Genomic DNA, 15,000 nt, shown 5'->3' on the forward strand with positions numbered 1-15,000 from the left:
GCAAGGAGGGCGCCAACAGTTGCATAGAGCTTCCATGGCTCCAGGTGCTGTAGGAACAACAGATAGCAGACAGTCACACAAGGACAGAATTCCAGCTAATTAAAATACTGGTAGTTAGTTTACTAGTACTTCTTGTCCTTGTCTTCTCATGCATTGTTTTCTGAAGAAAAGGCATCACATTCAATATCAACAGCACATTATAAAACACATTTACTAATCTATAAAATATAAACAATATTACAGATGCTAACATATTACTTTAGATGATGCAGTACATAAATGCTTATACAAAGTAGTTTTAAAATAAGCAAATGAATGCAGGCATCACAGCATTATATTCTCAGGCATTCCTTTGTTTGTAGTACTGGAACACTGGAAATGTACATGCTTTTACATTTGTTCTTTTTAGTGTGTGTGTGTGTGTGTGTGTGTGTGTGTGTGTATATATATATATATATATATATATATATATATATATCACATATATAAACAAAGGCTAAGGGGTGAAAGTTAATTTCTCCCTTTAACTGATAAAAAAAAAAAAACAGACACTATTATCTTAACACTCCCAGCTCTGGATTAAATGTTATAATTCTTTATAAGTTTGTGCATTTCAGTCAGCCCCTGTACAGACCCAATGGCTATAAACTACAAAATAAATCAGTGAAAGCTCAGTGCAAAAAGAAGGTAATGTAGTTCCATACTTGATGGCAGATTTAGCTTTTCTTCTTCACCCCTTTTTCACGTCTGAATTACTGGGTACCCGAGTCTCAGATATACTTACAGACATCCCATAATTTTATTGAGTAAAAAATAACTTAAAAAATGAACTCTGGCTTATTAAAATTCATATTCCTGCAATCTGCTTCAGATTGCTTAAATGAGTTCACCAGTAAAAAAGTCTATATAAAAAGAATTCAGTGCAAGGATTAGTAACATACTCTAACAACTGCTAGAAAAATTTAACAGGCCATTGTGCCGAAAAAAATAGTTTTATCATACCTTGTACATTTGTGCATAACTAATGATCCACTATCATTGTAAGCCTTATTATGTAGTGCATGCAGTGCCACAATTATACTCCAATATGAATTAAATTACATGTTGGTTTAAAACTACTGTACCGTGAGAATTAAGCATAACAATACTTAAAAGGGTGCTTTAGGTGCTGTTAACATCACCTCTAGCACTAAAAGCTGATAGCACTGGCCATTAAACAGCAGCAGGACCTGAAATGGCTTTGTTTCAACTCCCATTTCTGCCTGCTCTTTGGTAAAGTACACCTGGTATTTTGAATTAAACTGCTTCTCTTAGACACAGAATACATAAGGACATCAACTACCTCCCAACTGCTTTCAACAGATTGCATTTTTTTAAATCTTACTTTTGACTAACTAGTACATGGAGCAGATAAATCTCCATGCACTGCAAAGAATTAAGATCTGATCTCTGATCATAATGAACTGTTATGTGCTCACGATATGGATGTTAAGATTCATCTATTGAGCTTTGCTCTCAAGGAGACCCAATAATAATCCTCTTTGTGCTATAATTTGTTCTATCCCCAAATATGTATGATGGGGCTGCCATACTAACATGACTTTGTTTTCTAGCTGAAGACTTCAACAATGCATTTAGCATCTCCAGAATACATTTTAATCATTCAGTTTGCTTCAGTTTGTTTTGAATTTTCACTTAGAAAGGAAGTACACAAATGCTGCTTTATTAAAGAATCTTCAGAGAAAATGTAAGTAAATTGCTTTTAATATTTGACTGTCTTTGATTTGATTTTGCCATCTCCTTAACAAACTCATTAGAACCCTTTTTATTTTCTCTGAAGAGAGACTCATGAGCTGTTTTTTGCAAAAAAGCAAAAAATACATTTAGAAAAAGGACCTCATCACTGATTTGGTCACTTTGTCAATGTGCCACAATTTTTGTTTTACTTGGTTCGATCTGACCACTCATTTCCACAGCACAAAAGAGTTTTTATAAATCACTACACCCTAAACTGTGACATAATTAAAAATAAAGTTACTTCCCCGATGTTTCATGAACTTTTTTCAGGTTAAATTCAATAGAATTCAAGGCAGGCTGGTTGTGTCACAGGCCAGTACCACAGAGTGGTAGCAGCCACAAACACAAGTTTAAAGAATACCACAACAGCATACATGCCAATTAAAGTTAACACTGATATGCAACCAGTAGCAATTATTACAGACACAACAGCAGCAGACCCTTCTCTCACTTGTGGTGGGGTGTGGGGGTCAGCTAGACTAGTTTCAGATGCAAAATGATCACAGCATAAAATGATTTGAATCCGTACTAGCATTCTCTAATGAATAAAATAAGAAAACAGATTATTTTCTAGATATTGTGGATTTTTTCAAGTCAAATCTGCTAGCAGTGTTCAAGGAAGGGTGGTTATATCACAGGCCAGCACAATACAGGGGCGGTGATCACAAACTTGACAAGTTTAAGGCAGAGCACAAGAACACATGGGTGAATTAAAATTAACATTGCTATGTAACCAGCAGTATTTCATCAAGAAATAACATCAATAGCCCCTTCTGACATGAGGGTAGCACAAGCTAAATCTAGTTTAGATACAAAACATGGTACAAAACAGGACTTTTATATATGTATTAAGGTAATGCAAAAATAATTAAAAAGGTTACTTCCCTGCCATTGTGGGAATATTTTCTAAATCACACCCAGAAGCACAGTGTAAGTCAGGTTAGTCTTGTTGCAGGTCATACAGTACAGTAGCAGCATCTGTATATTATGATTTTAATGAAAACCACAATTACATAAATGCCAGTTGAAGTTAACACTGATATGTTTATAATACTAATCCGGCCAGAAACAAAAGCAGTAACTTCTTCTGTCAACTGGGACCAGTGGGTCAGCACTAGCATACTATAATGTGTAAAATAAATAAGAGGTTACTTTACAGATGTTGTAAGTTTATTTTTCGATCCAAGACCACTAGTAGAGTTCATCCCAGATTGGTAGTATTACAGACTGGCACAATAAGTCTACCTCAATGTCTACTTTATTTATATGAAGACAGTTTGATCAGAGCTGTTATTTGGAGCCAGTGCTATTGCACAGAGGGATAAAACAATAACTATGGCTCAGGAACTCCAGGTTCGATTAGCAGTTTGGGCATCTGAAGAGCAATCAGAAAGAGATTTGTGTGCCTATCCTAGGGGGAGGATGTTTGTGTAGATAATTCCGAAAGAAGGGTGTGGTCTGTGATGATGTGAGGTATTTCCAGCTATGCCAGGAGAAGTAGGGCAGTGGATGTGTAACATATGCTGGCACAGCTAGCTGGAAGTTTTAAAGAATTATATGTCAATTGTATATCAAACTGATTTGTACAGATGCATGTGTTGAAAAATTTATTTTTAAAGCTGCTTGTGTTAAAAATGTATCTACAGTATGTCCTGCTGGACAGAAAAAGAAATATACTTGTATGTCAGAGTGTACTATATAACTATTAAAATTAATATTGTAACAGAGAATACTGGAAAAGAGATGAAGTTAATCTCAGCCCAGTTAACCTTGAAAAATAGTGTGAAATTAAATTACATAATTTAGGCCATAAAGATTGTACCTTACAATTCAGATTGCAACCAGTGGCAAAATGTTTGGGAAAACAATTGCTAAGAAACTTTCTGTATTGTCTTTAGCTGTGAACTAATTGCTACTCCAGAAAGGTAGAAGTTTGAAATTGTTTTTTGACTTCCAGACACTGCAACAGATCTTAGTAAAGCTCTATGTAAGTGTGTATTATTAACACATATGTGCTAAATCCTGGTAGCTTCTAGCCAAGGTGGTAGTATGGAAACCAGAAGTCATATGACCAGATGTGTATGATATCATTCTGTAAGCCAGCTCTGTAATGATATTTTAATACCAGATGAGACTGTGTTTTTGAAACCTGACATAGAAGGAGCCCTCATCTACTTCATCTTGCCTTGCTCTAATAAGTGACCAGGGAATAGTAATTCTTTAAATCGGTCAAGAAAATATAGTGAGATTAGTTAAGTACTGTTTTTCTGTATCTCTGTGAGTCTATTCATCTGTGTTTTTTAAATATTTCTCGTGTCTGAAACTCTGATGTTTACTGTAACTAGATATTTAGTATTTTCATGTTCTTTTAATATTTAAACTTTTTATTGTAGCTGGCCGTTTAGAAAATATTTTAAAGTTTGAGTGTACCTGTATCTATTTGGTTAGTCTGTGGCCATTCCTGAAAGCCTTACTGCACTGGTCAAACACTATCATTTGTATTAAGATTAATTTCACCCAGTATAATGGGGTGCCCTTGAAAGAGCCTTAATGTAACTGGCTTTGGAGTGTCTGGTAGCAGTAACTTCCTTATAGTCTGGGCAGGAGAGGTTATAGCTAGTGAATCTGTGCCAGCCTTTCCCAGGTGTGTGTGTGTGTGTGTGTGTGTGTGTGTGTGTGTGTGTGTGTGTGTGTGTGTGTGTGTGTGTGTGTGAAAATCAAATGTCAAAGAGTGTGTGTATCAGCTGCTTGGAGCAGGGACACAGAGCACTGGTTTCACAGAAAGTGGTGGAGGACTCAGCCGAGGACTCAACTCTACAGCTGTGCCAGTAGGGAGTCTTACAGGGGACATGGAGAGAGAGACAGAAATCTAGACCCTGCAATAAGTGTGTTCCCTGTGTGCTCTTAAAGGAAGTTGTGCTTGATGCAGAGAACTGCATCTGAAAATACTGGGTATATCCATTTTTGTTCCAAGTGAATGCCCCTCTCTAGTGTCAGGGGGAGAGGATTCAGGCTCCTTGATTACTGGCCCAGAGAGGGGACATCATATATTGATAAGCAGTGGTGCAGAGGTATGTATATTACTGAACTTTTCTAGCCTGTAGGCAGTTATCACTGAAGGTGTGCTATTCTCCGTAGCCACAAGGTAAACATTCAGAGTTTCATTTCACAACAGTTTATTTTGTTGTTTTTGTTAGTTTAGTTTAGTCAGGGAAAGCAGGAAAATATGTCAGAAGAGGATTTTGGCAAGCTGTCAAACAACTAGTTGGCCAAGGTGTGCAAAGCCAAATGACTGGTGCATGCCAACCTGATAAAAAGGAAATGATTTCAGCCTTAGTCACAGCTCAGATCAGCAACCAGGAGGATAACCAGTCTGGTAATGGGAATTTGCAGCCGTCAGAAACAGGACAGTTGACCTTTTCGTCAGAAGACTTACAAATCTAATCTGGATTTAGAGACTTGAACTGGAGGCCAAACATTGGGAATTAGAATCAGCAGAGAGACTGCAGCATTGACAGGCTGAAGAAAATGAGAAGCAGCATCAGCAAGACAGGGAGATGCTGACTCTTTGACAGGAACATGGAGGTAATGGGGATGGGAATCACCAAACCCCAGAAGCAATGAAGGTCAGTGAATTCCTTCCACAGTTTACAGAGGGTGATAATTTTGATAATTTTATTCATATATTTGAAAGAGTATGTAAACAGTATAATGTTGATGAAGGGCTCTGGATACAGTTCCTAGCCCCCTTACTCCATGGTAAAGCTGTAACTACCTTTTCTAAATTGTCTCATACTGATTGTTTAAACTATGACAAAGTGACGCAATGTTTACTAGAATGCTTTACATTAACACTTGGAGCTTACAGAAAAAAGTTTCATGAGCATAGATGCAAGGCAGATGAGAGTGTGTTTGATTATATTGCTGGGCACTTATTTTCACAGGTGGGTGAGTGGGTGTTCAGGTCAGCACTTTTAAAGGGTTGGCAGACATTTTGGTGAGGGAACAAGCCCTTAGCACTTTGCCTGAGGACATGAGCGTCTGGTTGGCAGACAGAGTATAATTCTGCAGATGAGCTGTGGGAAAAAGTGGATCTCTACTTAGGAAGCAGGGCATCACTGCACAGGAAGGGGATACCTAATTATGCACATGGATATAAGGGAAGCCATGATGGGTAGTGTAAACCACCACAACAGAGTCCCAGAAACAGGGGAAGCCACTAGTTTAAGTACACTGCCAGGATCAAGGGCTAGATGTTTTAAGTATAACCAATGGGGTCATGTAGTATACAGATGTTCATGGAGGCAAGGTGGGGAACAAAAGGTGGGGGAGTCAGCAAGTGGGAAGAATAGTAGGCCAGTGTTAAATTGTCTGGAGACAACAGGGGTACCTAACTATCACCAGAGATTGTATCCTATCTTAGTGGATGGAAGACAACCCAGTGCTAAAAGAGACACAGCCTCTAATATAACCATTGTGAGGCCTGTAGTGGTTAAAGAGTAGCAGTTCTTGCTTGGGCAGTCCATTCCAGGTAGAGCTTTAGGTGGGACCCCCTTCCAAATCCATTTGGCCAGGGTTCACTTGGACTGGGAGGGAGGGAAAGGAAGCAATCAAGTAACTGTGTTTGAGGATATTGCTGCAGATGTCTTGATAGAGAATGATTTTGATAATGCAGTACCTCGTGTGCAGGCAGTTACTCACAGTCAGGCTTGGAGACAGGCATGCAGTTCTGGTAGCCTGGGGAGACCCAGACAGCACCCACAGCTGAAGCCAGGGCTGGTGAGGTGGCTATTTCAGGGAGGGAGATACCCTGTACAGTGAGCCTGAAGGAGAGCCACAGCTGCTGGTAGGTACTGATGTTCCCTGGCAGAGAGTGACTGCAAGGGCAGAGGTGAGTGTTAGTTCTCAGGCTGACAGTGAGGCACTACCATCAGAGGATATCAGGGCTCCTGTGAAAAAGGTGCTGGGAAGCATCACAAAGAAAGAGACTTGAGACAGGCTCAGCTCCAGACCTTACATTGTGAGATTAGAGGGAGGTAGCTAGGGAGGCACCTATTCTCAAGGAAAAGGGGAGTCTGTATACTGGAACATAAGATTACTGTATAGACAGTGGACCCCTGAGGGAGGGCTCGAAGATGAGGTAATACAGCAGCTAGTAGTGCCTAGAGCCTACCATCTGGCACTTCTAGCAATAGCTCATGACATTCCTTTTGCACATCATATGGGCATAAAGCGTACCAAGAGATACATTATGTAGAACCTTTAGTGGCCTGGGATTGCAAGGGATGTGACAGGGTACTTCAGGACCTGTGAGCTGTGCCAAAAAGTAGGCAAGGTAGGAGACAAGGTCAAAGCTCCTTTGATGCCTTTGCCTGTGATTAAGGATACATTTCAGAGGGTAGCTATGGATATTGTGGCGCCTCTGAGTACCAGACATTCCACAGGGAAGAATTATATCCTGGTGATAGTAGATTATGCTACTAGATACCCTGAGGCACTGTCTCTGTCCTCTATTGAGGCAGAGAAGGTGGCAAATGCTTTGCTAGGGATTTTCAGCAGGGTGGGTTTCCTGAGTGAAATACTGACTGTCAGAGGCACCAATTTCATGTTAGACCTGCTGGCTTGTCTGTGGAAGCACTGTGGGATGAAACACCTAATGACCACCCCCTACCATCCCCAGACTAATGGTCTTGTGGAGAGGTTAAACTCTACATTACAGACCATGCTATGGGCATTTGCAGACCAGTTTAAGAGAGAGTGGGACAAATATTTGTCCCATCTGCTGTTTGCATACAGAGAGATACCCCAGGAATCCATAGGGTTTTTGCCCTTTGAGTTGCTGTGCTGGCATAGGGAGTGGGAGTTTTTAGATTTTTTTTTTTTGTGATGAGTGGGAGGGTGAGTATGATTTCCACAAGGAGTTTGTTGTGGCATATGCCATAAACCTCAGGACAAGGCTTAGGAAGCTCATGGTCTTGGCCCAGGAGAAACTGGCAGGAGCCCAACATCAGAAAAAGGTCTGGTATGACAGGAATGCTCAAGCCCAAGAATATGCTTTGGGACAGCAGGTTATGGTTCTCACTCCTGTCAGACACAATAAGCTGCAGGCAGCTTGGGAGAGACCCTTCAAAGTGGTAAGGAAGGTCAGTGATGTTAACTAGATGGTAGAACTGCCAAGCAGGAGTCAGTGGCACAAATTGTACCATGTTAACATGATGAAGTCTTATCATGATAGGGAGGCCCTGGTGCTGAGTATTTGCAGTAGAAGGCAGAAGGAGTCTGGAGGGATCTATGGTTACATTGAGCCTGCCAGCAAAATGCCAAGTTACTAAGGTGGCGTCTAAGGTTGCAGGCATGTGATATGACAGTGTAGCACCATAGTGGGGTCAGCAATGCCAATGTTTTTTCAAGAAGGGGCTTGGGTTAATATATTCCCAGTCAGGCTCATTCCACTCAAGCAACATTTTTAAAGGGTCACTTGAAAAATTAGCTTGAGTCTTCAAAGGGTGAGAGATGTGACAATGTGAGGTATTGCCAGCTATACCAGGAGAAGTAGGGCAGTGGATGTGTAACATATACCAGCACCAGTTCTCAAATCATTTGATACTAGAACATCTTACATGTGCAATATCTGGATTCATCAGCAGTATCACAGTATTGCTGGTGGGGGTAACATCCACCTTGCAACCACCTGCATATTTTCTCCCCTCTAGTGGGCAGTCACGTTTGAAGATACCAAATAGTAAAGGTTCCAGCAATGAACCCTGTGATACTGTACTGACTAATGTACTGTGTCTATGAGCATAAAAATTCAACTTTAATGCTATACATTCCATTAAGTGACCATTTTTGCCTGAGTTTGTTGTATAATAGTAAATATTCAAATGTTGTAGCTTAGTCCATATTTTTTGCATGCTAGACCATGTCAGATATTTTGCTAGACATTAATTTTATTTATTTATTTACATTTGTTAACTGGGTAGTGTCCAACTGGGTAGAAAAAAATACACGTTTTCAGCAGAGACCCAGGGAGAAAAACTCCACAAGATTACAAATTAGTGAAAGTACAACTATTTCAGAAAAACTAAATTAAAAAATGTTACAAGTCTAAACAAGGAATACAGGTCATATAGGTTATGATAATATCCAATGTTCATAAGTACAGTTAGAGAAACAATATGCAAGCAATGTAATAGATGTGCAGTAACAGAAAATGTCATGCTAGCAATGAGCAGTAATAGGAAGAGAGAAGAGCCAGGAGAAATACAGGGGCAAAGCCAGTTTAAATATTAAATGTAAAGCCATATTAAATAGGGTGTTTGGACATTCACACTTTCACCCATAGCAGCACTGACATTTTCACTGTATGCAACCAATAGTGTGTCTATGCCATTTAAAATTCTGAACAATAACAACATTCCTCAGTAGAGCACCACTACAGCACTACACCTGTAAATGTGAGAGTATGTATGTATATATATATATATATATATATATATATATATATATATATATATATATATATAAACATGTGTGTGTGTATATATATATCTGTATCTATCTATATATATATATATATATATATATATATATATATATATATATATATATATATAATCTCTCTCTCTCTCTCTATATATATATATATATATATATATATATATTTATTTTATTCATTTTACATTTGTTAACCGGGCTAGTCCAACTGGATATATTTCAATTTTCAGCAGAGGCCCGGGGAGAAAAGCTCCACAGTAACATTTAAAAGTTTATAATGTACAAATTGTAAGAGAAAATAAAATGTAAGACAAAATAAAATGAGAGAGCAGTAGATACAAAGTCATACTATTTAAGCAAACACTATATTCAAAAGAATTATTTACACAAAATTAGTTAAAAATAATTAGAGAGCCTCAGCTAAAGAGAAGTATGCTAATTATGAAACACAAAAACTTTGAAAGGAATAAGATACTCTTTCATTAAGATATGTGAGGCTGTTTATAATATGTTCACAGTTTAATTCATCTCCTATTTGCAACAATAATTTAAGACAGTTACCGCTACCCAGGGGTAAGTAGTGATAAAAAGGTAAGAGGAGGCAGGATAGAGAAAAATGGCAAAAGAGAATGCAGACACATAGTCAGGGTAACAGCAAGGGCATAACCAGTGAGTTTTAAGATGTTGCTTCAGCCATTGCTTAAGAGTGGGAAGGAGGGAAGTACTGTTAGATCTGATGGCAACATGTTCCAATATTTTCCAGCAGTATTAGAAAACAAGGAATCACCTGCCAAGTTATTAGACTTGCTAATGCTAGCTAGTAGTTTAGTGGAAGATCGTAAGGAATTGAGGTTTGCATAGGGGGTAATAAGGTTAGAGAGTATCGGTGTGCTGTTAGGTTGGTAGAATATCCTATGGACAATGGTAAGTTGGGAAAATATCAGAATGTTTTTTAGTTCAAGCCAGTCAAGCTGCTTTAGGTTCAGACAGTGGTGAGTTCTAAATGGGTTCCCAGTGGCAAACCTGGCAATGTTATTATAGGAGTTAGTTTAGTGAGATTATTTTTCTTTAGGTTGGTATATATGGGGGAAGCATAAAGAAGAGTGGAGATTGGATGGGAGGGGGCAATTGTAGTTCTGGGTGTTGGTGTTAAGAAAGGTTTTATTCTATACAGGGAGCCCAATTTTCTATTTACAGTTTTTATTGTGTTATTTATATGATTGTCAAATGTAAGGTTATTGTCAATTAAGACTTCTAATAGTTTAGTGGTAGAGTCTGGGGTTATAATGGTGCCATTATTTGATTTGATTGAGAAATTGATTGGGGGGGGGGACTTACTGTTAGGTGTGAAGATAAGAGCTTTTTTTTTTTTGGCATTCAAAAGGAGGCAACGTTTTAGGAACCATGCCTCGACTGAGTTGAATACTGTCTGGGTTAGGGATTGTAGTTCAGATGTGGAGTTGGCAGAACATATGAGCATGGAATCATCTGCATGTTGTATGCAGGTAGCTTGAGGGATTGCTAAGTAAAGGTCATTGATGAATACTGAGAATAGAAGTGGACCAAGAATGGAGCCCTGAGGGACTCCAAGGGAGACTGGCAGGTGGGTTCATAGGTTCATAGGTTCATACTAGGCTATCTGCCCGAGGGCATTTACAAGCCTAGCCCATAGTTTTGTGGCTTACGCCACCCCTTTAGTATAGGGAACTATACCCATTATTTTGCTGTGCCTCTGTTGAGCAGTGACACTGAGGTAATCCCTGGGGTATATCTGCGATCTCCCATCCATTGGTCAAGATTTCTCTTGAACAAGGCCAGCGAGGTGCTCTGCCTCACATATACCGGGATTTTATTCCACAGCATAGGGAGTCTTTGGGTGATGAATCTATCCCTCCAGCGTCCTATTAATAGCCGTGTCGAGGTTTAAGTCTCCGCCCTTGTGGCTCTGACGGATCTAGATTTTTGAGGTGAAGCATATTCATCAAATCTGGGTTTGACATGGCCTTGTATGTTAGGCAAAGGTCACCTCTGAGCAAGCGGTGGCGACTGAATAGAGCTGGAGTTCTTTCAGTCGGGCAGCATAGGACAGATGTTTGAGACCCTTTATCCTTTTGGTGAGGAACTTTTGTGGCCTCTCCAGCTGCTGCAAGTGTCGGGTCAGATACATTCGAATGGGGCATTGTACTCAATCATTGGTCTGATGAGTGATGAGTATAGGGAGACTATGACCTCCCTTGATCTAGATGAGAATCCCTCCATGATAAGGTGGGCAATGTAGAAGGTCTTCCTAACTACTTTAGCTACATGGGTGTCGAATGACAGACTACTATCAACCTGGGTCCCCAGGTCCCTGATAACTTCTTCTATGCTCAGTGGATTGCCACCTATTTGGTAGCTAGGGGTAACCTTGTTTTTCCCGAAGGGTATGACTATGCATTTTTTGGCATTTAACTTTAGGCCATGGCTCTGGCACCAGTTATCCGTTTCTGTGAGACCCTTCTGAAGGATATCTGTGTCAGATGTGTTTTCTACTATGGCGCATAGTTTGCAGTCATCTGCAAACTTTGTCAGCCATAACCCTCCTGTGTTTGCTTGTACTTCGTAAAAGTAGATGCCAAACAAGAGTGGGCCCAGGACTGAGCCCTGTGGTACACCACTTGTGACAGGCTTTGAGTCTGACATGGCGCCAGCAACTCTGACCCTGTGGGTTCTGTCACTCAGCCAGTTTGCAACCCATCTTGTGATGTATGGGTTAACATTTAAGCTGATGAGTTTTTCAATGATACCGAGTGGGGTATTGTATCGAAGGCCTTCGCCAGATCGAGGTAGGCTGTATGGACTGCCTTTCCCTCATCAATGGCTTTGGTGACTGTTTCGAAAAAGTCAACCAAGTTTAGAAGGCATGATCTGCCTTTGACAAAGCCAAACTGGGATGGATCCAAAGTCTGCAAATTCCCTATGTCTTTATTTATGAGGTCCATTATGATCCTCTCCATGGCTTTGCAGATAAGGCTTGTCAAGCTAATGGGCGGTAATTTCCAGGGTCGGTGGAGGCACCGCCTTTGTGAAGTGGGACCACAGTTGCAGTGCGCCACTCCTGGAGTGCGTATCCAGAGGTAAGACTATGATTAAACAGCTGTCCTAGCTGTGGGTTTAATTCCTCGTTGAGTTCGTGGAGCACACAGCCGGGGACACCATCAGGTCCCATGGATGCTGTGTTTTTTGCTTTGGAGAGAGCAGTTCTCACTTGGGCGTTGGAGATGTTTGGGGGGCTGCAATCGCTTGGTATAGATATCTCTCCTTTTGGGGGGAGGGAGAAGTTTGCACTGAACCTGTCAGCCAGTATGTTGGCAATGTCTGTAGGATCAGTAATCTTCACATCATTTTGAACTAGTTCTGAGCATATCTGGGAGGTTTGTTGGGAAGATAGTTTATTCTCCCAAAGGACTGCTTGTTGCCTATTGTTAAGGCAAGACTTAAACCAGAGAACAGCCTTGGTGTCAAGAGCAAGGGATTCAAGAGTTTTTAGGAGTAGGGGGTGGGTGACCATGTCAAAGGCTTCTGACAGATCAATAAAGAGTGCTGATGAGAGGATGTTGTTATTATGGTTTTTATTGATAGAGTCGGTGAAAGATAGAAAGGCCGTGGTGGTACTATGAAATGGCCTGAAGTCATGTTGACAGCTAGTATATTATGTTGGGTTAGGTGGTTAATTAGTTGCTGGTGAATACATTTTCGCATAACTTTAGCTAAGGGTGATAAGAGAGCTATAGGCCTGTAGTTGGAATACTCACTGGAGTTTCCGCCTTTATGTAGAGGGATAATGTGGGAGATTTTCCAGATATCTGGGATTGTACCTTCATTTATGGTTTTGTTTATAAGGATGGATACAGGATAAACAACTGCTTCAGCTGCTTTTTGCAGTTATTCAGATGGTATTTGGTCTGCAGAGGGGGTACATGGCTTAAGTTTATGTATAAGTTTTTGGATGTACGAGGTAGCGATGGGTTGTATTTGGAATGTTGGGAAAGTATTAAGTAAAGCGGTTTGGAGATTAGAGTTGTTTGTGGACAGTTGACAGGCTAGAAATTTTATGGTGTCTGTGAAGAAGGTATTAAAGGCATTGGCAGTTTGAAGGGAGGTATTATCAGCCCCTAGAGGGAGTGGTGTACTGGAGTGCCCTGGGTGAAGGAGTCTATTAACGCTAGACCAGAATTTTTGTGGGTTGTTATGGTGAGATTGCTGTAGTTTACAGTAGTAGTTTTTTTTTGTCAGTCAGTATGGCTTTTTTAGTAGTATTCCTTAGCTGTCTAAATGTTTGTTGCTCAGAGATATTTTTGGATGCTCTCCACTTGGCCCAAGATTTATTCCTAAGCAATATGAGTTGTCTAGTTTATTTTGAAAGCCAGGGGGCAGGTTTGGACTTCATTCTGATAGAAGGTTTAGGAGCATGTTTGTCAAGGATAGTTAAGAATAAATTTAGAGTTGAAATATTTAACTGCCTGCTCAAGAGGGAGAGTTTTTAGTGGGTACCAGTTACAGGCATTAAGTTCATTTTGGAATAATACAGGGTTAAAATGTTTGTTGGTTCGAGAGATTGTGTAAGTAGGGCTGTTAGGGATGTCATTCTTTTGTCTTATAATGTAAGTTAGCATATGATCACTTAAGTCATCTGGTAGAATACCTATCTTGTAAATTTGTTGTTTATTAATGAGTATCCAATCTATGATACTCTCTTTGTTGTTGGGTTTGTTAAGTCTAGTGGTGGTGGTAATAGTTTGACTAAAGTCATGAAGATTAATATGTGATAAAGGATTATGCGTGTTTACACATTTCCAGTCAGTATTAAAATCACCAATTATAATGGTTTCTTGTGGGTAAGAAGTTGATACCCAGCTTAGAATGTCTTTATTATAGAGATATTATTACCAGGGGGTAGGTAGATGCAGATAATAGTTGATGTCGGGAGATAAGAACTTCAGCCTTACTATCCTGAGGTAGGTTATAAGATATGGAGGAGATCTGTAGTGTGGATTTATACAGTAGTGCTACACCCCCACCCCTACATTTTATGCTGTCAAGTCTCAATATGTTGTAACCTGGGGGGATTATTTCATTATCTTTAGTTACAGGTTTTAACCAGGTTACTGTGAGGCAGAGGATATGAAAGGAATGAATATCAAGGAGGGCATGGAGATGCACAATTTTATTATTTATACTGCAGATATTGAGATGACCTAAAAATAAAGAATTTGAGAGACAGGTTTGGGTAGTTAGGGTGGGGGGAGTGGTAGAAGGAGTTGTAAAAGTTGGGATGTTTGTTGGGCCTGGGTTAGGGTGGATGGATATATCTATATCTATATAAATGTATTTATATATATATATATATATATATATATATATATATATATATATATATATAGTTCCCTATCAGAAGCCTGAAACACTAAAAGCTTGAAAATCAAAATCCTGAAACCAAAAGCCTGAAAATTCAAAATCCCGAAAACCCAAAATCCTGAAACTCAAAATCCTGAAAACACAAATAATGCTAATATGTCACTATAAAGACACTAATATCTACCAACTGACCCTGACCCTAACCCTAACCCTAAGGTCCGTCAATATCGCACACTCACCTGACCCGCGCCTAACCTAACTCACTTAAACCGCCCCTAACCCCAATATTTGTCACTATTGCATACATGC

The 15,000-nt window shown here is 39.8% G+C and overlaps 1 protein-coding gene across 1 annotated transcript in view; it reads right to left on the reverse strand.

Moving 5' to 3' along the window:
* Positions 1-15,000, reverse strand: part of LOC122812080 (gamma-aminobutyric acid type B receptor subunit 1-like) — a 4,315,174-nt gene that overhangs the window by 345,375 nt on the left and 3,954,799 nt on the right. The window contains exon 20 of the mRNA XM_044084348.1: positions 1-47. This exon is cut by the window's left edge and continues 61 nt beyond it. Coding sequence (XP_043940283.1) covers positions 1-47 — 47 coding nt within the window. The remainder of the gene's footprint in view (positions 48-15,000) is intronic.

This window comes from Protopterus annectens, chromosome 9.part0 (assembly GCF_019279795.1).
Source record: "Protopterus annectens isolate FY-2018-M chromosome 9.part0, PAN1.0, whole genome shotgun sequence".
In the NCBI taxonomy this organism is placed as follows: Eukaryota; Metazoa; Chordata; order Ceratodontiformes; family Protopteridae; genus Protopterus; species Protopterus annectens.